Raw genomic sequence first — 20609 nt, forward strand, 5'->3', positions numbered from 1 at the left:
AGAGAGTGAGAAATGTTATGACAACGTAAATAGGCACACATTTCGAAAAACTTTTCTGTCAAGGTAGTTCTGCAATTTATATGAAGAGAGAGAGAACTCCTCAATGATCTACTCCCATACAGTAGAGCAGCGACGTGCCCACTTATGTTAGAGGAAGTTTGCATGACGTTCTCCGGTGTATGGTCATTGAGGTTTGGGGGATGGGAGAGGTTATTTGAAGTACAGAGTTAGTTCGGAGGATTTAGAAATGCGGAGCTACTGTTGTAAAACCGCAATTGACCCCACACTCCAGCACAGTAGGTGACGGCATGCACCTTAAACGTTAGTTTGCGGAACGCCATTATATCGTAGAAGAAGAATACGGTTTCCGGATCCGCTCGTTGCGCGTCCTTTCCGCTTTTTTTTTTCCACAAAAGGAAGTCTCACGAGCTGAAGGCCACAAACAAAAAGAAGAAACATGAGTAAAGCACACCCACCAGAGTTGAAAAAGTGAGTTATTATAAAATAAAAAAAATACATATTCATAGTTGGTCTTCGATCCAGTGTAATTTCTAATATTTCGCTGTTAATTTTAGATCATGTGGATAGCAAGCTAACATTGGTAGCTACGCGCTAGCACAAAGCTACCGGTAGTCGGTAACTAGTTAACACTGGTTGTGGCTAGTACAATTGCTAGCTAGCTATTGAATGAAACGGTTAGATAACCAAACCATGTATTCATTAACATTTAATTGATGTACGAATATCATTAAGTGTCAGTATTATAAACGAAAGCGATTTGAACGGCTCGACGACAACGAGTTGCCTCTGCGCTCTGTCGCATTAAAATGTTAGATTGGAGAACTTCTGTGCTCAAAAGAAGTGATCCACTAAGTTATACTGATAGCCACATTTAGTTTCGCACTGTTGTGGGAGCAAGAATGCTAACTTTCGGTATCAACAGCCAATCTAGTTGGGTCTGGAAGCTATGTCGCGGTGTATTTGAATAATGTTTAGTTTATTCCAATTTTCTCAACGGTTCCCCAGCGCACTTCGCTTCCTTTATTGAAAATTAATGGCATTTCCGTTTTCATCGTTCCCAACGTGCTATATGGATCTCTTGTGTAAAAATTGTAATTTAAAAAACTTTTGATGCTTTAGCGAAAAACGAATTCTGGTCCAGCTCCTAGTGAAAATCAGAGGCATGCACCAGAGCCAACCCGTCTCTGGTATAGACATACAATCGGTGGCGTTGCGATCTCTATTAGCAACTAATAATAACATATTTGTTTCATTTCAGGTTCATGGACAAGAAGCTTTCGTGTGAGTACTGATTCTGAATGTTTATGGTTCTGCTGAGTTGAACGGACAAACCTCATCTCTTTGCTTGCGGAGTTGAGACTAATGTTGACAAACCCAATTAGGGCTGGGCCAAATGGCCTTAAAATCATATCTAGATTATGGGCAACTCACAATACACACTATGTGGACACCTGCTTGTCGAACATCTCATTCCAACATCACAGGCATTAATATAGAGTTAGTCTCCCTTTTGTTGCTACAACAGCCTCCACTCGTCTACTAGATGTTGGAACATTGCTGCGGGGAATTGCTTCCATTCAGACACGACCATTAGTGAGGTTGGGCACTGATGTTGGGCAATAATAGGTGTTCCAAAGTTGTTAGATGGGGCTGATGTCAGGGCTCTGTTCAGGCCAGTGAAGTTCGTCCACACTGATCTTGACAAAATATTTCTGTATGGACCTCGCATTGTGCACGGGGGCATTTTCATGCTGAAACAGGAAAGGGCCTTCCCCAAACAGTGGCCACAAAGTTGGAAGCACAGAATCATCTAGAATGTATGCTGTAGCGTTAAGATTTCCCTTCCCTGTAATTCATTTAATTTTTATTTAATTTAACCTTTATTTAACTAGGCAAGTCAGTTAAGAACAAATTCTTATTTTCAATGACGGCCTAGGAACAGTTCAGGGGCAGAACGACAGATTTTTACCTTGTCAGCTCGTGGATTCGATCTTGCAACCTTTCGGTTACTAGTCCAACATTCTAACCACTAGGCTACCTGCCGCCCCACTAAGGGGCCTAGCCCGAACCATGAAAAACATCCCAGACCATTATTCCGCCTCCACCAAACTTTACAGTTGGCACTATGCATTGGGGCAGGTAGCGTTCTCCTGGCATCCGCCAAACCCAGATTATTCTGTCGGAATGTCAGATGTTGAAGCGTGCTTCATCACTCTAGAGAACGCGTTTCCAATGCTCCAGAGTCCAATGGCTGCAAGCTTTACACCATTCCAGCCGACACTTGGCATTGCGCATGGTGATCTCAGGGTTGTGTGCGGCTGCTCTGCCATGGAAACCCATTTCATTAAGCTCCCGACGAACAGTTCTTGTACTGACTTTGCTTCTAGAGGCGGTTTGGAACTTTGTAGTGAGTGTTGCAACTGAGGACATACGATTTTTACGCGCTTCAGCGGTCCCGTTCTGTGTGGCCTACGCTTCACGGCTGAGCCGTTGTTGCTCCTAAAAGTGCCGTTGTTGCTCCCAAGTGGCATGGTGGTTTAAGTACTGCATCTCAGTGCTAGACGCGTCACTTCTGACCCTGGTTCAATTCCAGGCTGTATCACAACCGGCCGTGATTGGGAGTCCCATAGGGCGGCGCACAACTGACCCAGCGTCGTTCAGGTTAGGCTTTGGCCGAGGTAGGCTGTCATGGTAAATAAGAATTTGTTCTTAACTGACTTGCCTTGTTAAATAAACGTTTCCACTTCACAATAACAGCACTTACACTTGACCGGGGCAACTCTAGCAGGGCAGAAATCTGACCAACTTACTTGTTGGGAAGGTGGCATCCTATGACGGTGCCACGTTGAAAGTCACTGAGCTCTTCAGTAAGGCCATTCTACTGCCAATGTTTGCCTATAGAGATTACATGGCTATGTGCTAAAAAAAAAAATTATACACCTGTCAGCAACGGGTGTTGCTGAAATAGCCGAATTCACTGATTTTGAACGGGTGTCCACATACTTTTGTATATGTAGTGTATGTACATAATTTAAAAAATTAATAATAATTGTGCAACAAGCTTATAGAGAATAAAGGTCAAACAATCAAGAATAATCTAATGAATTCAGGGCTTGTAGAATTATACCTAGGCTAAATATAAGCCTTCTACAACCCTAAGATAAGACCCACTAATCATTTTATCAAAATAGTTTACAGGGGTTGCATTAGCTTTCAGAAATCTGCATTTTCAAAATGCAGGCCTTTTTTTAAAACTTTTTTTTAAAAACGAAATTCACCTGCATTTTATATAAAGTCAATAGTGTTTTTTACATTTTTTTTGCAAACAATTGAGTGATAAGGGGCGAGCAACTATATAGTTTTTCTAAACACATTGAGATTAGTATTTTCATCAGATGACAACAGAAGTGCATCTCTGTTTGGCTTGCAGCTATACAGGAGGATATTGGCTCACAGTCAATGTCTCCTGTCAATTCAATGTTCCCTCTAAGCTGCACACCTCCCCCGCCAATTCAATTTTCCCTCTAAGCTTTGCTGGGCTGCCTGGAATAAGAAATGGCATCCTGCGCAGAGAAGCACAAGGTTGAACTCCTCAACTTTCGAGAGTTTTCTCCGTTAACACTATCAACGTTTCCCTTTACTGTGGGTTATTGTGATCAATTCAACGTAATATTAGCCACTTTATATGCAGCATAACAAAACAAACTATGCATGAGATTTTGTTATAGGCACAATGCATTGGAGTATGGTTATGCCGCACTGGTCTGTATAGAATCAATCAGAGCTGCAGTAGCCCTATATGCAACTAGACCATTGCCAAATATGGATCTGTGCCGTTCACTTTGAACTGGACTGTGTTTACAGCATGAGCGGTTGTGAGTAGATGCGCTTATTTTGAGATCAAAGCGAGGGCTGCATGTAGCCACATGTGCACATTGTATTTACTTTGCCACCATGGCCTTTTTTGCCTTTACCTCCCTTATCTCACCTCATTTGCTCACATTGTATATAGACTTATTTTTCTACTGTATTATTGACTGTATGTTTGTTTTACTCCATGTGTAACTCTGTGTTGTTGTATGTGTCGAACTGCTTTGCTTTATCTTGGCCAGGTCGCAATTGTAAATGAGAACTTGTTCTCAACTTGCCTACCTGGTTAAATAAAAGGTGAAATAAAAGTGTTCATATCCTTTAGTGATAGTAGTGAGTTATTAGCCCAGTTATCACTCCTCAGCAATGGAGGTGTGATTGCATCTTACAAGAGCACAAAACATGTACATGTCTAGTCATCTTTAAAAAGCGAGTCCCGTAAAGAGCATTTATTTCGGTCTTAAAGGGGCAGTGTTTGTATTTTGAGACGGGCTTGAATAAGCTATGTAGCCAATAGGCAGAGGGAGCCATAATTTGTCTGATAATCTGTAATAATGTTATGTGAATAATGCATTTTATAAAGTGGTTTCTTGCATCAAACAACACATTTTCAGTCACCTTGTCTGAAGGACAAGTGGATAAACAGGTTAATGTCAAGCCCTGCATGTTTTTTTGTTTTTTTCAAATCTCATGGAATGTAGGCCTACATTGAACACCACACATTGGCTGATACTGTAGGCTGAATGATAGAACAGCTATTTCCATGTTAAAATGTTATGGGATGCATTTTCTCCATTGTTTCTTATGGTAGGCCACTCTGTTAGGTCTACATTATGATCAAATAGCCACTGTAGCTGTTAACTGTAACTTAAAGGGGGTACAGCTTCAGTGTTCCCAGTAAATGCGCACTGAATTTTCACATTCAAGTTTGCGCTCTGCAGACCAGAAATTTGCTCAGTGCAGGAAAAAATGAGGGAGCATTGCTTACAATGAGAAGGCACGTTTTTTTAATTTATTAAATGTATACATTTGAATTTTTTGCAAAAATGATCAGGCCTTCATATTTCTAATGTTTATCACAGAAAGAATGTAGCCAGCTACATTTCCTACTGTTTTGCTTGAAGTTAATTTTGCATTTTAACTTGCAATTGGAAGAAAGTACTGGAGAAAAAATTGCCTACACATCAGTCAGAGCACTGTCTGGTGATCCAGTGATGAGAGCAAAGATAAGTAGCATGAAATGTGTCCGTTTACATTCATGATTTAGTGCGAACTCTGACTGAAGCCGAGCAAAATGTACAATAAGAAGCATTTTAGATCTGCCTTTCCTGTTTTGAAAAAAACGCAAAAAAAAAAATCCTTCGTCAACAACGAACCCTGCTTTTTAACCTGCTTTTTGCAATCACTGATCTGGCTTTCAAGTCTGTCTACGAAAATGCTCTTTTTTTTGTTACACATTTTACCAGAACTATAACAATGACTAACTTCTGGTAGCAGGTATTCTAGAACATTAACACTTCTCCCTGCACTCAGCCCCTCCCTAGCTTCATTATGGTACCCCTCATGTCTCTTTTATAACTAATGATTAATCATTATTAAAGCTCAAAAACCAAACCTATCACAACGTAATTGGAGCAGTTAAAATAAATGTTTTGTCATACCTGTGGTATACAGTCTGATATATCATGGCTGACAGCCAATCAGCATTCAGAGCTCGAGCCACCCAGTTTAGAATTACAAGTAATTTGTAGACTGCAAGAAGCCCAACAGATATGTTTGACTAAAAAAAGAATCATTTTAAATCTTGCTTACATTGGCATACAATCACGTGTCTCTCTATGCTTGGGAATACTTGGAACAGATTTCTTAAATTAAAATCACTCAAGCTCATTTCCTGGTGTTTTTACAGTCTTATGTATATAAAACCGCCCGCGGGCCGCCAGTTTGGGAACCCTGCCTTACTGCCTCAACTGTTGTTACAGTTATATATTTCTCCCTCCAGTGAAGCTGAATGGTGGCAGGCAGGTCCAAGGAGTCCTGCGAGGTTTTGACCCCTTCATGAACTTGGTGATGGATGACTGCTTGGAGATGGCCCCTGGGGGAATACAGAACACGATAGGCATGGTGGTCAGTACCAACAACTTTGTTAACTACACTATCTCTGGGGACAGACACAGTTTGCTTTTATTCTCAATGTTATCACATACCTTGTTTTTTGCAAGTAAATCAAATGTGTTTTTTGTTGCTATCTGTAGGTAATCCGAGGAAACAGTATCATCATGCTGGAGGCCCTTGAGAGAGTATGAGGGGTTGGGGTGGCACAATCATCTTCAAGAAAGTGGAATAATGGACCTTTTCTTTCTGGATACGTTTACAGATGTTTCATTTGGAAATATTTTGAATTGTGAAATCTTGTGAATAAACTTGGATATTTTGTTTTCTTTATTTTTGTGTAATTCTGTTTTTTTTAGCTCTACATGTTTCAAGCATTTGATTATTCTTGACAAGGTGTGCATACATAGACGCCTATCAGAAGTTACATTTAAAAGGCATTACGCGAACGCTAGTTGACAACTTTCTTCAAACTGCACGCAGAGACATAAAAATGGTATCCACAAGTAAGAGCTAATTTAATCGAACCGAGCCCGACATGCCGACATTCTACATTTGGTTAGGGCTGGGTAGGGAAAGTTTTTATTTTAGGGTATGGACAGAGCTCTGCTATCACTAAATTGATTACTGACATTTTGATGCTGAGCCATTCGCAAAAGTCATATCTGACTAAAATCATAAGTGTCAGAAGGGCTTCAACCTCGTCAAATATAAAACGAGAGATTATTACACAGAAAATAACGTTCCTTGCGTTTTGTCGAAGTTTAGTGACGAAAAGTAGCTAACTGCTCTCATGCCTCGTCATTGAGCAGAGCAGCCCAAGCGGACTCAGCATTGTAATATGGAGACTCAGCCCCCATGAGCAGGGAGCAAGTGACAGGTGCAGCCAATGGATTTACTTAGGGAGTCTTATTTCTGGTTTCGGGCCAGTCTCATAGTTCAACAAACACCCAGCTGGATAGTTAGTGTGCACTAGATTGAGTTGACGCGGAATGGTTTATCAATAGTCAACACAAGGCGTCGCCCTCTCACCTCACACAAGCTTTCTATGCTATAGAAAGGACTTTTATTTTGACAGGTTGATCACCTCGATGTTGCTTACGCACATTCGGTAGATCGAGGGTATGTGGAAAGTAGGAATGTCGGAGGAGGTTGGAAAAGCGTTACAAGCGGTGGTAGACAGGGTAAATCAAGCCGCGGCACGTCGATCCAAGGTAAATCCAGTTCAATATAATCTTGGGAAGAACCGGTGTATCTACTTTAGATGGTCATGTCGTGAGAAATGGGCTTATCATTTAAGTGTCGAGGGTCGGTGGACCAGTTATGCAAGGGAAAAACACAAACCTTTGGATTGAGAAATCACACCATAACATTCACATTGCATACTGATTATTTTACGGCAAACTCTTTAAAGGCGCGCGCTGCATGCATGCAACCGGTTTGCGCGTGGAGGGTTGTAGACGATCTGCTGCTTTTATCATTTTGATGTAAACGTTGCAAAACATTTCTTCCATCAACTTCCGTTCACTCCTGATCGTAAGGAATGAACGTTTTGATTGGTTCATTTGAAACCATTCGAAAACACTAGGTAAACTAGAAGTTGGTAGACTACTTACAAAATTCAAATTGACGGAATCAGACCACACATACACAGAAATTAGATGGAGCTACTGTCAATTCCAGCCAGCGTTCATTAAATTATTCAGGCAAATTCACAGCTGCACACTTTTATTTTTTTTATTTCACCTTTATTTAACCAGGTAGGCTAGTTGAGAACAATATCTCATTTACAACTGCGACCTGGCCAAGATAAAGCAAAGCAGTGCAGCACAAACAACAGAGTTACACATGGAATAAACAAACATACATTAGGAAAAAAAGTATATATACAGTGTGTGCAAATGAGGTAGGATACCGGAGGTAAGGCAATAAATAGGCCATAGTGGTGAAATAATTCCAATATAGCAATTGAACACTGGAGTGATAGATGTGCAGAAGATGAGTGTACAAGTAGAGATACTGGAGTGCAAAGGAGCAAAAATAAATAAATAGATACCAGTATGGGGATGAGGTAGTTGGATGGGCTGTTTACAGATGGGCTATGTACAGGTGCAGTGATCTGTGAGCTGCTCTGACAGCTGGTGGTTAAAGCTAGTGAGGGAGATATGAGTCTCCAGCTTCAGTGATTTTTTTTTTTACAGTTTGTTCCAGTCATTGGCAGCAGAGAACTGGAAGGAAAGGCGGCCGAAGGAGGAATTGGATTTGGGGGTGATCAGTGAAATATACCTGCTGGAGTGCGTGCTACGGGTGGGTGCTGCTATGGTGACCAGTGAGCTGAGATAAGGCGGGGCTTTACCTAGCAGAGACTTAGATGACCTGGAGCCAGTGGGTTTGGCGACGAATATGAAGCGAGGGCTAGCCAACGAGAGCATACAGGTTGCAGTGGTGGGTAGTATATGTGGCTTTGGTGACAAAATGGATGGCACTGTGATAGACTGCATCCAATTTACTGAGTAGGGTGTTGGAGACCATTTTGTAAATGACATCGCCGAAGTCAAGGATTGATAGGATAGTTTAACGAGGGTATGTTTGGCAGCATGAGTGAAGGATGCTTTGTTACGAAATAGGAAGCCGATTCTAGATTTAACTTTGGATTGGAGATGTTTGATGTGAGTCTGGAAGGAGAGCTTATAGTCTAACCAGATACCTAGGTATTTATAGTTGTCCACGTGTTCTAAGTCAGAACCGTCCAGAGTAGTGATGCTGGACGGGCGTGCAGATGCAGGCAGCAATCGGTTGAAGAGCATTCATTTAGTTTTACTTGTATTTAAGAGCAGTTGGAGGCAACGGAAGGAGAGTTGTATGGCATTGAAGCTCGTCTGGAGGGTTGTTAACACAGTGTCCAAAGAAGGGCCAGAAGTATACAGAATGGTGTTGTCTGCGTAGAGGTGGATCAGAGAATCACCAGCAGCAAGAACGACATCGTTGATGTATACAGAGAAAAGAGTCGGCCCGAGGATTGAACCCTGTGGCACCCCCATAGAGACTGCCAGAGGTCCGGACAACAGGCCCTCCGATTTGACACACTGAACTCTGTCTGGGAAGTAGTTGGTGAACCAGGCGAGGCAGTCATTTGAGAAACCAATGCTGTTAAGTCTGCCAATGAGAATGTGGTGATTGACGGAGTCGAAAGCCTTGGCCAGGTCGATGAATACAGCTGCACAGAATTGTCTCTTATAGATGGCAGTTATGATATCGTTTAGGACCTTGAGCGTGGCTGAGGTGCACCCATGACCAGCTCGGAAACCAGAGTGCATAGCGGAGAAGGTATGGTGGGATTCGAAATGGTTGCTCATCTGTTTGTTAACTTGGCTTTCGAAGACCTTAGAAAAGCAGGGTAGGATAGATATAGGTCTGTAGCAGTTTGGGTCTAGAGTGTCTCCCCCTTTGAAGAGGGGGATGACCGCGGCAGCTTTCCAATCTTTGGGGATGTCAGACGACACGAAAGAGAGGTTAAACAGGCTAGTAATAGGGTTTGCAACAATTTCGGCGGATCATTTTAGAAAGAGATGGTCCAGATTGTCTAGCCCGTCTGATTTGTAGGGGTCCAGATTTTGCATCTCTTTCAGAACATCAGCTATCTGGATTTGGGCGAAGGAGAAATGGGGGAGGCTTGGGCAAGTTGCTGTGGGGGGTGCAGGGCTGTTGACCGGGGTAGGGGTAGCCAGGTGGAAAGCATGGCCAGCCGTAGAAAAATGCTTATTGAAATTCTCAATTATCGTGCATTTATCGGTGGTGACAGTTTCCTAGCCTCAGTGCAGTGGGCAGCTGGGAGGTGATGCTCTTATTCTCCATGGACTTTACAGTGACCCAGAACTTTTTGGAGTTTGTGCTACAGAATGCAAATTTCTGTTTGAAAAAGCTAGCCTTTGCTTTCCTAACTGCCTGTGTATATTGGTTCCTAACTTCCCTGAAAAGTGACATATCACGGGGGCTATTTGAAACTAATGCAGAACGCCACAGGATGTTTTTGTGCTGGTCAAGGGCAGTCAGGTCTGGAGTGAACCAGGGGCTATATCTGTTCCTGGTTCTACATTTTTTGAATGGGGCATGCTTATTTAAGAGGGTGAGGAAAGCACTTTTAAAGAATAACCAGGCATCCTCTACTGATGGAATGAGGTCAATGTCCTTCCAGGATACCCGGGCCAGGTCGATTAGAAAGCCCTGCTCGCTGAAGTGTTTTAGGGAGAGTTTGACAGATCTTCCCTGTGGCTCAGTTGGTAGAGCATGGTGTTTGCAACGCCAGCATGGTGTGTGCAACGGCAGGGTTGTGGGTTCGATTCCCACGGGGGGCCAGTACAAAAAAATTAATAAAAATATTAAATGCTTGAAATGAAATGTATGCATTCACTACTGTAAGTCGCTCTGGATAAGAGCGTCTGCTAAATTACTAAAATGTCAAATGTAATGAGCGGTGGTCGTTTGACCGCAGACCCATTACGGACGCAGGCAATGAGGCAGTGATCGCTGAGATCCTGGTTGAAGACAGCAGAGGTGTATTTGGAGGGCAAGTTGGTTTGGATGACATCTATGAGGGTGCCCGTGTTCACGGATTTGGGGTTGTACCTGGTAGCTTCATTGATAATTTGTGTGAGATTGAGGACATCAAGCTTAGATTGTTGGACGGCCGGGGTGTTAAGCATGTCCCAGTTTAGGTCACCTAACAGCACGAGCTCTGAAGAAAGATGGGGGGGCAATCAATTCACATATGGTGTCCAGGGCACAGCTGGGGACAGAAGGTGGTCTATAGCAAGAGGAAAAGGTGAGATACTTGTTTCTGGAAAGGTGGATTTTTAAAAGTAGGAGCTCAAATTGTTTGGGCACAGACCTGGATAGTAAGACAGAACTCTGCAGGCTATCTCTGCAGTAGATTGCAACTCTGCCCCCTTTGGCAGTTCTATCTTGTCGGAATGTTTTATAGTTAGGGATGGACATTTCTGGGTTTTTGGTGGTCTTCCTAAGCCGGCGGAGTGTGCTAAGGCAGTGAATAAAACAAACTTAGGGAGGAGGCTTCTAATGTTAACATGCATGAAACCAAGGCTTTTACGATTACAGAAGTCAACAAATGAGAGCGCCTGGGGAATGGGAGTGGTGCTGGGGGCTGCAGGGCCTGGATTAACCTCTACATCACCAGAGGAACAGAGGAGGAGTAGGATAAGGGTACGTCTAAAGGCTATAAGAACTGGTTGTCTATTACGTTCGGAACAGAGAGTAAAAGGAGCAGGTTTCTGGGCACGGTAGAATAGATTCAAGGCATAATGTACAGTCAAGGGTATGGTAGGATGTGAATACAGTGGAAGTTAACCTATGCACTGAGTGACGATGAGAGGGATACTGTCCCTAGAAACATAATTTAAACCAGGTGAGGTCACTGCATGTGTGGGAGGTGGAACTAAAGGGTTAACTAAGGCGTATTGAGCAGGGCTAGAGGCTCTACAGTGAAATAAGGCAATAATTATTAACCAAGACAGCAATGGACAAGGCATATTGACATTAGGGAGAGGCATGCATAGCCGAGTGATCATAGGGGTCCAGTGAGTGGTTCGGGCCGGAGACATGGCGATTCAGGCAGCTAGCGGGCCGGGGCTAGCAAGCTAGCAGAAGGGCTTAGAGAGACGTTGCGATGAAGAAAGTTTGTTGTAGCCCCCTCGTGCTGTTACGTCTGCAGACCAGTCGTCGTGGATCAGCAGGGCTCCGTGTGGTAAAAGGGTTCAAGCCAATTAGTGGAATAGGTATAGTGGCCAAAGAATTTGTCCGATGGGCCTCTTAAGCTAATAGTCCGATATGCTCTAGACAGCTAGCAGATGGGCATTCAGGGGAAGTTGAGACGGAGGAGCCAGTTGATAAACCCCCTCGGGTGAATTACATCGGTAGTCCAGTCGTGTTGGGTCGGCGGGGGTCCAGGCCGATTGACAAAATAGGTATTGTAGCCCAAGGAGTGGCTGATGGACCTCTTCGGCTAGCCGGGAGATGGGCCTAGCAAGGCTAGCTCCAGGCTAATTGGTTCTTGCTTCGGGACAGAGATGTTAGCCAGGAGTGGCCACTCGGATAGCAGCTAGCTAGCTGCGATGATCCAGGTGAAAAGGTTCCGAGCTTGCGGTAGGAATCCGGAGATATGGAGAAAAATAAGTCCGATTTGCTCTGGTTTGAGTCGCGCTGTGCAGACTGGCGAGAGTTGTCCGGGCTAATGGTAGCTGATGACAGCTAGCAGTGGCTAGCTGGCTAGTTTCTGTTGGGGTTCTGGTTCAGAAGTAAAGAAATAGCAGATCCATACCACATTGGGTGAGGCGGATTGCAGGAGAGTATGTTGAAGTTGAGGTTAAGAAAAATATATCGTTTTAAATATATGCGAAGAAAAAAGATATTAAAAGATATATACATGGGACAAGACGAGGACAAAAATACATCTGACTGCTACGCCATCTTGGACAAACAATGAAACATAATACAGTGTAGACAAAGACGACCCTTTCAGATTTCTGTCATCTTGATTGTAAGGAAATGCCAGCATGCTAAAATAAGTGCATTTGGGCAGCATATCTGGGTTGCGTTCAGGAGTGTACAATATAGTTTTCTACATGACAGAGGCATACCTGTTCTGTATTGTGTACCCCAATATGTCTTCCTGAATGAGCCTCAGATGTCGGCTGGGTTCATATAACACATGATTTATTTACAATATATTTTATTGCTTTTCTTTTTCCTCTGCTCTCCCACTCAAGACGTTGCCCGTGGTGCCGCCCCGCCTGGTAGCTGTAAGTAAGACGAAACCACCTGACATGGTGATCGAGGCGTACCGAAAAGGACATCGCAACTTTGGTGAAAACTATGTGAGTGTTATACTGAGTATTGTACACTGGTCCTCTGTAGCTCATTTAGTAGAGCATGGTCCTCTGTAGTTCAGTTAGTAGAACATGGTCCTCTGTAGTTCAGTTAGTAGAACATGGTCCTCTGTAGTTCAGTTAGTAGAACATGGTCCTCTGTAGTTCAGTTAGTAGAACATGGTCCTCTGTAGTTCAGTTAGTAGAACATGGTCCTCTGTAGTTCAGTTAGTAGAACATGGTCCTCTGTAGTTCAGTTAGTAGAACACGGTCCTCTGTAGTTCAGTTAGTAGACCGTGGTCCTCTGTAGCGCTCAAACTCTAGGTGGCATTCTGTCTTCTCCCTACAGTTTTAAGCCATTAGCTTTGCCCCCGACTGACTCATGTGAACTACAATCACGACGCTCTGTTTTAACATTTAGAACCGGCAACTAATAATCACTTGCGAATGCGGTTTTGCTTTCGGAATATATGGCCCTCATCTTTCATCAGCGAGAAACAATCCTTCAAATAAAAAAGATACACTTTTTGTAGCAGTTACAGATCCATACAGCTATGGAGCCTCCATTTTACTAAACTACACTCAGGGTTGGGGAGTGACGGATTACATGTAATCTGTTACATGTAAGGGATTACATAAAACAGTAACTGTAATCTGTTACATTTCCAGCAAAAAATATTGTAATCAGATTATAGATACTTTGGAAAAACTAGATGATTACTTCGAGGATTACTTTTAAATTCTGAAAGAATGTTTGGGGGGAAAAAAATCTTTGACACTTCTCTGTTTTCTCAATGACATTCAACTCAGCATTGAAAAAAAGGAGCAAGTTTAAATTTGTTCCACCTGAGGGAGTCTGAACACAAGTCAGAGACCACTATGATGACACACCAAATGTGTTTGATGGATCGTGGGAAAAGAGCAGGAGTAGGCTTTTGTAGGCTACAGTCCAAGCTATGTCTTTCAATGGTGCGACTGCTGTCGGCATCCAACTTGAATAAACGCTTGGAGGTAAGAATGACAGCAGTGGTTTAGTCTACGACAATACTGACATCACTATTATTGATATCTACATAGCGCGTTGATGTGAATCACGCTGCTGCTCTCCAATTTAGCTATTTGTGCCTTACGGATTGTGGTTGTGGATGGCTGTTCACAAATGTAAGTGTGTATTTGAACCCAATAATGGTTTAAATTCAACAAGTTTAAATTGCCTATCGATAATTGTTTTTGAAACCAGTGGACAGCCAGTGAAAAATGTTCTCTTGCGACAGCTGCATAGTGCAGATCCCAGCCTGTGGGATAAAAGTGGGGCTTTTATTGCTCAATCTAATTCATGCTGATAAAAAGTCCTAATGGACACATGCTCAAACTTGTTGTAACGGCCGTCGTCAGAATTAGGCCAAGGTGCAGCGGAGGATGTGTTCATCTTGAATGAATTTTAATACAAAAAGAGAACACTTGACAAAATAAACAAAATGACAGCCGACAGTTCTGTCAGGTACTAACAACGAAACAGAAAGCACTAAACAAAAACAATCGCCCACAAAAACCCAAAGGAAAAACAGGCTACTTATGTGTGACTCCCAATCAGCAACAACAAACTACAGCTGTGCCTGATTGGAAGCCACACGGCCAAAATCGACGAAACAAACCAACCTAGAAAAAAGAACATAGAACGCCCACCCAATGTAACACCCTGGCCTAACCAAAATAAAGAACAAAAACCCCTCTCTATGTACACTTTTGATAAACTTAAAGGGGCAATCTGTAGTTGCTACATCCATTTTTGGATTAATAAATTATATATAATATGGTAAAGATATAATTTAATCGTATAATAAGTATGTAGTAGAAAGCAATGGGTTAGAAGAAGTCTACATAACCAACCCATAAAGTAAAATTTAACATGCATATATGGCCAGCTATGTAAACTTTAACATTGATTTATCCTGCAATAGATGTTGTTCAGTTGGTAACATACATTTTTGTCTTCTAATGCCTCTTAAGGGGAAGGAAATCTAAAAGTAACTGAATGTAATCAGATTACGTTACTCAGTTTGGGTAATACAAAAGTTATGTTACTGATTACAATTTTGGACAGGTAACTACTAACAGATTACATTTAGATAGTAACCTACCCAACCCTGACTACACTGTAGCAGTTACAGATCCATACAGCTATGGAGTCTCCATCCTACTAAACTACACTGTAGCAGTTACAGATCCATACAGCTAAGGAGCCTCCATCCGTCTAAACTACACTGTAGCAGTTACAGATCCATACAGCTATGGAGCCTCCATCCTACTAAACTACACTGTAGCAGTTACAGATCCATACAGCTATGGAGCCTCCATCCGTCTAAACGACACTGTAGCAGTTACAGATCCATACAGCTATGGAGCCTCCATCCGTCTAAACGACACTGTAGCAGTTACAGATCCATACAGCTATAGAGCCTCCATCCTACTAAACTATACTGTAGCAGTTACAGATCCATACAGCTATGGAGCCTCCATCTTACTAAACTACACTGTAGCAGTTACAGATCCATACAGCTATGGAGCCTCCATCCGTCTAAACTACACTGTAGCAGTTACAGATCCATACAGCTATGGAGCCTCCATCTTACTAAACTATACTGTAGCAGTTACAGATCCATACAGCTATGGAGCCTCCATCCTACTAAACTACACTGTAGCAGTTACAGATCCATACAGCTATGGAGCCTCCATCCTACTAAACTACACTGTAGCAGTTACAGATCCATACAGCTATGGAGCCTCCATCCGTCTAAACGACACTGTAGCAGTTACAGATCCATACAGCTATAGAGCCTCCATCCTACTAAACTACACTGTAGCAGTTACAGATCCATACAGCTATGGAGCCTCCATCCTACTAAACTATACTGTAGCAGTTACAGATCCATACAGCTATGGAGCCTCCATCCTACTAAACTATACTGTAGCAGTTACAGATCCATACAGCTATGGAGCCTCCATCCTACTAAACTATACTGTAGCAGTTACAGATCCATACAGCTATGGAGCCTCCATCCTACTAAACTATACTGTAGCAGTTACAGATCCATACAGCTATGGAGCCTCCATCCTACTAAACCACACTTCTGCTACACTTCCCGAGTTACACTTCCACACAGGTGGTTGGTAGGATGCTAGATAGCTAATTAGCATTAGCCTCTTGTCTTCCGTCCTTTTTCCGTAAAGAAGCGCTGTAACATGGAGATATATGGACGTGTGGGAACACTAACCCTATCAAGGTGTGTATCAATGTAACTTTTTTTGTTTTTAGAAAATTATTTATTGTTGATGTGAAAGATAAAATCCAAGCGACGCGTGTTAATGTTCAGATTGAGTGTCGTGGCTCTGAAACAAAACTCCCCCGTACAGAAGACTTCTTCGTCCAGTGAGTCTTATGTGATGTAATGGAACTGAGAGTTTGCATAAAAGTCCTCTGTAGCTCAGTCGGTTGAGAATGTCGCTTTTAATGCCAGGATGGTGGGTTTGATTCCCGGGACCACCCGTACGTATAATCAATGCACGCATGATTGTGAGTCGCTTTGGATAATAAAAGTCTGATAAATGGCATACGTTATATACATGATGGGAACATGTTGTACATTTCCACATAAAACCTTTATTAGTAGTGTGAAGACATTTGTGGCTTGACTTTTTTTTTCATTTTACCCCTCACTTTTAGGTGAATGAACTTGTGGATAAAGCCTCAAATCCTCAGGTTTGTTGAAAGGTTTAAGTCACCTTATTCTTTACTATATGTAATATGTCTATCCAGCAACCGATAAAAATTATATTTCTGTTCTAACCTAGATTTTAGAATCATGCCCAGAAATCGAGTGGCATTTTATTGGCCATTTACAGAAGAATAATGTCAACAAACTTTTGGGTAAGTAATATGTCACATCTTGTGCAACATGTTATGCCTCCATATCTCTAAAGCTGTTAACATCAACTTGCATGTCTCCCTTTACCCAAGCGGTCCTTGTCAAAAAGCAAGCTTTTGAACGGCATTCCGTAGAAGCCTTTAGTAACACCTGTCATATCTTAACTCTACTCACACACTTCCCACAGGTGTACCAAACCTGTTCATGGTGGAGACAGTGGACTCTGTCAAGTTGGCCGACAAGGTAAACAGCTCCTGGCTGCGGTTGAGAACAGCTAGTACGCAGACGTTAAAGATCATGGTTCAGATCAACACCAGTGGGGAGGAAAGTAAGTGTTCATACCAGGGGTTGGAACCCTAACATTTTTTTTTTCTCGTTTTGTTCTGAACAGAACCATCTTTTTTGTTGTTGTTGTTGTTGTTACGTTACACTGTTCCGACCAGAAAAATAAAGTTCTGAACCGGTTTCGAACCGTCAAAAAAGTACCATTTTCTATCTTTCCTTTCTGTTCCTTTTCAAACCTCTGAAATATATATTTTTACATTAAGCTCGTTATTAAATTAAATTACCAATCAGTGCAGATAGAGCAGTTTGCTGTGGAGTGGATGAGCGATTTAATCTGTATAGGAAGGAAAGCCGTTAAGAATATATTTTGCAGTGAAAGCATGGTTTAATCCTATTGAAAGACAAATACACACTGTGCTGCCAGTCACAGTGTAGGACATGAGATGCATCAGAAATGTTAAGGGTGAGGATGGAGGAAGCTTGCCTTGAAGCGCTGGGCATCTTGTTATGACAAGCATTATCTGAATTAGGCCCACAGAATTATACCTACGGAGGAGCGGCTTCTATGGAGGAACTTTTAATATCTTTGAACTACCTAGTTGGTTAAATGTTGGACCAGAGCTAGCTAGCTAACAAGCTTGTGTGTGCAGAGCGGCACCAGAATTTAAAATAAACAATTTACCTTTTTGTAGTTAATAAATCCAATGTGAAACATGGTAACTATACTATCAAATAGCATTGAAAAAGTAAATTCATTCTTCTCTAATTAAACATCTCTCCCTAATTTCTGAATTACACTTTGTTAGTAGGCTACAGTAACCTATTCTTACATGGGGAGGGGCAGGTAGCATATACACAGACCGACTGGCAAAGATTTCTAACTGGCAGGCAGATGCTGGAATAAGTTTCTTTGTAACAGAGTGAGGGCTTTGCATAGGTGCTTTGTTGCGATTTTTGTGGGACTGGAATAAAATGCTCGGAACGTGAAATAATTTTACTAACCGGTTCCCATGCTTTTAAAATAACGGTTCTGTTCCAGAACAGCATGGATCACGTTCGTTTTCGGTTCGGGTTCTGTTCCTCAAATCATTTTGTTATTTTCCGTTTTTGGTTCTGTTTTCTGAACCGGTTTCAACCCTTGGTTCACACACACGCAGGTTGGCATTTATTGAGATGACTCATGTACTGGAGGAAGCACTGCAGAGGTCACTTGCTGGCACAGCCACAATGTCATAAAATCAGATTTTTAAATTTAACCTTAATCCTAATGCCTAACCCTGACCTTAAAATAAGACCAAAAAGCCAATTTTGTATATATTTTTTAACATTTCTATCTAGACAATGTTGACATTGCAGCTGGCCCATTTAGTACAAATCGCTCAGTTCTGCCTCAAGGGCAACAATCATGAAGTCAACCTGCTTCACAGACAGATACACAAACTACTGTTCTACACAGAGTGTACAAAACATTAAGAACACCTTCCTGATATTGAGTCCCCTGCCCCCATTTTGCCCTCAGAACAGCCTCAATTCTTCGGGGCCTGGACTCTACAAGGTGTTGAAAGTGTTCCACGGGGATGCTGGCCCATGTTGACTCCAATGCTTCCCACAGTTGTTAAGTTGGCTGGATGTCCTTTGAGTGGTGGACCATTCTTGATACGTGAAAAACCCAGCAGCGTTGCAGTTCTTGACACAAACTGGTGTGCCTGGCACCTTCTACCATAACCAAAGACAGTTAAACCTTTTTTCTTGCCCACTCACCCTCTGAATTACACATACTCAAGGCTTAAAAATGTCTCAAGGTGTAAAATTCCTTCTTTAACCTGTCTCCTCCCCTTCATCTACACTGATTTGATGTGGATTTAACAATTGACATCAATAAGGGATCATAGCTTTCACCTGGATTCACCTGATCAGTCTAAGTTATGGAAATAGCAGGTGTTCGTAATGTTTTGGACACTGTGTATATTACCTCTAGGTAAACATGGACTGCCTCCTGATGAGACCGTGACCACAGTGAAACACATTTTATCCAAATGCTCTGCCCTACACTTCTCCGGACTCATGACCATTGGTCGCTATGGCTACGACCTAGCTGATGGCCCTAACCCAGATTTTCAGGTATTTGACTGTTATGATTACCCTAATGTTTTATGTTAAGGCTTTTGGTAAAGATCTATAGGTGTGTGTGTTAAGTCTGTTGCGCATCACCAACCAGGCTTTGCTGAGTCGGCGACAGGAAGTGTGTGCCAGTCTACAGCTGCCGCTTGAAGATGTGGAGCTCAGTATGGGCATGTCCACTGACTTCGAACACGCGGTAAGTTCCACTGTTCCAATTTTACTCAATGGCTAATCCAGTATGTTCTTAACATATTGAATTATCAGATGTTGATAAGGCTACCCATTTGCAACTCGAATGCTCATGCTGTTTGAATAAGTTTATACCCTTCTGAGGTATATCTCCTCTTCCATTTCCTCCTTTTAGATTGAGGTGGGTTCAACCAACGTGCGAGTGGGTAGTACTATTTTTGGTAATCGGGATTATCCCAACACTCCCACTCCCAGTCCAGAGAAAAAGTCCAAGGTTCCGACAGAAGAGGCAGCTAAGAAGATGGAGCGTCTCACTGTGACAGAACAGTGACGTTTCTCCTTCCTACACTCACAACGGGCTGAAAAGAATTTAGTATTTTATGAAGATTTTCTGGAGAGAAAAAAAAACAACAGCAAGTTTCCACAGTATGTCTTTATGATGTCTTTGGTTGATGTAGTAGTTTTCTACAAAACCCATTCATTTATTTGAGCATTTTTAGATGACGTTTGATCTTTTAAGTTGACATTACAAACTTCTTCTCACATTAGACATAGATTCTCATTAATCAATTGATGGTATTGGATATAAGAAGTTCCCTACCTCACATCTTGATCTTGTGCCAACCCTAGATTCAATAGATACCGTTTTACACGATAACGGAAATAGAGATCATTTGGAGAGTCAAGCAGAGGTCGACTCTCTCGACTCTTATCATGACGTATGGTATTACGAGTCGATTAAATTGTTTTGTATGGTGTCAGAAATTTGACGTTTTTATAATTGATAAACCAAATTAGAAAACGGCAGGTAAAGAGGGATTCATACCATATGTTTAGGTTGCCGTATTATTTCATTTTGTGTGATGTCAGTGATTCTTCTGGTCTGAATTATTTGTTGGTGCAGTAAAAGATTTAAGAATGAACCTATGCAAAGAGGAAATAGTTTAGTTTGTTCTGTTATGAGATTTTCTATCCTATAGTTATTATGGAACAATAATGCGGTAGTTACCATCAATGTAAAACTAAATCCATAACTAAGGGTGATAATGATCACATTCAGTGAATTGTATTGCAAAACATTCACTTAAACAAGATACAGGGTTAAATTAATACTGAGGAAGGTGACAAGCAATAAAATATTTATTGAAAATAACTGTTGTGTTAAATTTTTAATAGGAAATGTAAATGAATGTTCCATAAACAA

General features: G+C 41.9%; 2 protein-coding genes across 4 annotated transcripts; both read left to right on the plus strand.

The window, feature by feature from the left end:
* The first annotated feature begins 367 nt into the window (after positions 1-367).
* snrpg (small nuclear ribonucleoprotein polypeptide G) lies at positions 368-6336 on the plus strand. The gene is made up of 4 exons (XM_029724130.1): positions 368-489; positions 1280-1302; positions 5894-6018; positions 6147-6336. Exons 1-4 carry the CDS (start codon positions 458-460, stop codon positions 6195-6197), a joined length of 231 nt encoding a protein of 76 aa, XP_029579990.1. The 5' UTR covers positions 368-457; the 3' UTR covers positions 6198-6336.
* Positions 6337-7071: 735 nt separating this feature from the next.
* LOC115168658 (pyridoxal phosphate homeostasis protein) lies at positions 7072-20558 on the plus strand. 3 transcript variants are annotated; one of them, XM_029724126.1, is made up of 8 exons: positions 7072-7217; positions 12786-12893; positions 16609-16644; positions 16737-16812; positions 16998-17138; positions 19074-19216; positions 19314-19412; positions 19581-20558. In XM_029724126.1, the coding sequence occupies exons 1-8, from the start codon at positions 7128-7130 to the stop codon at positions 19734-19736; spliced, it is 849 nt and encodes a 282-aa protein (XP_029579986.1). In that variant the 5' UTR covers positions 7072-7127; the 3' UTR covers positions 19737-20558. The 3 variants fall into 3 exon arrangements, with proteins under 3 accessions (XP_029579986.1, XP_029579987.1, XP_029579988.1); XM_029724127.1 differs by lacking the exon at positions 7072-7217 and adding an exon at positions 8289-8310; XM_029724128.1 differs by lacking the exon at positions 7072-7217 and adding an exon at positions 11203-11223.
* Positions 20559-20609: the final 51 nt, after the last annotated feature.

Source organism: Salmo trutta, chromosome 30 (assembly GCF_901001165.1).
Source record: "Salmo trutta chromosome 30, fSalTru1.1, whole genome shotgun sequence".
NCBI lineage: Eukaryota > Metazoa > Chordata > Actinopteri > Salmoniformes > Salmonidae > Salmo > Salmo trutta.

What these genes read in the sequence shown, in the direction of transcription:
- snrpg (XM_029724130.1), top strand. Translation starts at nt 458, where the DNA reads ATGAGTAAAGCACACCCACCAGAGTTGAAAAA. An exon ending in CATGGACAAGAAGCTTTCGT is followed by an intron (nt 1,303 to 5,893) that starts GTGAGTACTGAT and finishes TTCTCCCTCCAG; the next exon opens with TGAAGCTGAATGGTGGCAGG. An exon ending in AGAACACGATAGGCATGGTG is followed by an intron (nt 6,019 to 6,146) that starts GTCAGTACCAAC and finishes TGCTATCTGTAG; the next exon opens with GTAATCCGAGGAAACAGTAT.
- LOC115168658 (XM_029724126.1), top strand. Translation starts at nt 7,128, where the DNA reads ATGTGGAAAGTAGGAATGTCGGAGGAGGTTGGAAAAGCGTTACAAGCG. An exon ending in GCAACTTTGGTGAAAACTAT is followed by an intron (nt 12,894 to 16,608) that starts GTGAGTGTTATA and finishes CCTCACTTTTAG; the next exon opens with GTGAATGAACTTGTGGATAA. An exon ending in GCCCTAACCCAGATTTTCAG is followed by an intron (nt 19,217 to 19,313) that starts GTATTTGACTGT and finishes ATCACCAACCAG; the next exon opens with GCTTTGCTGAGTCGGCGACA.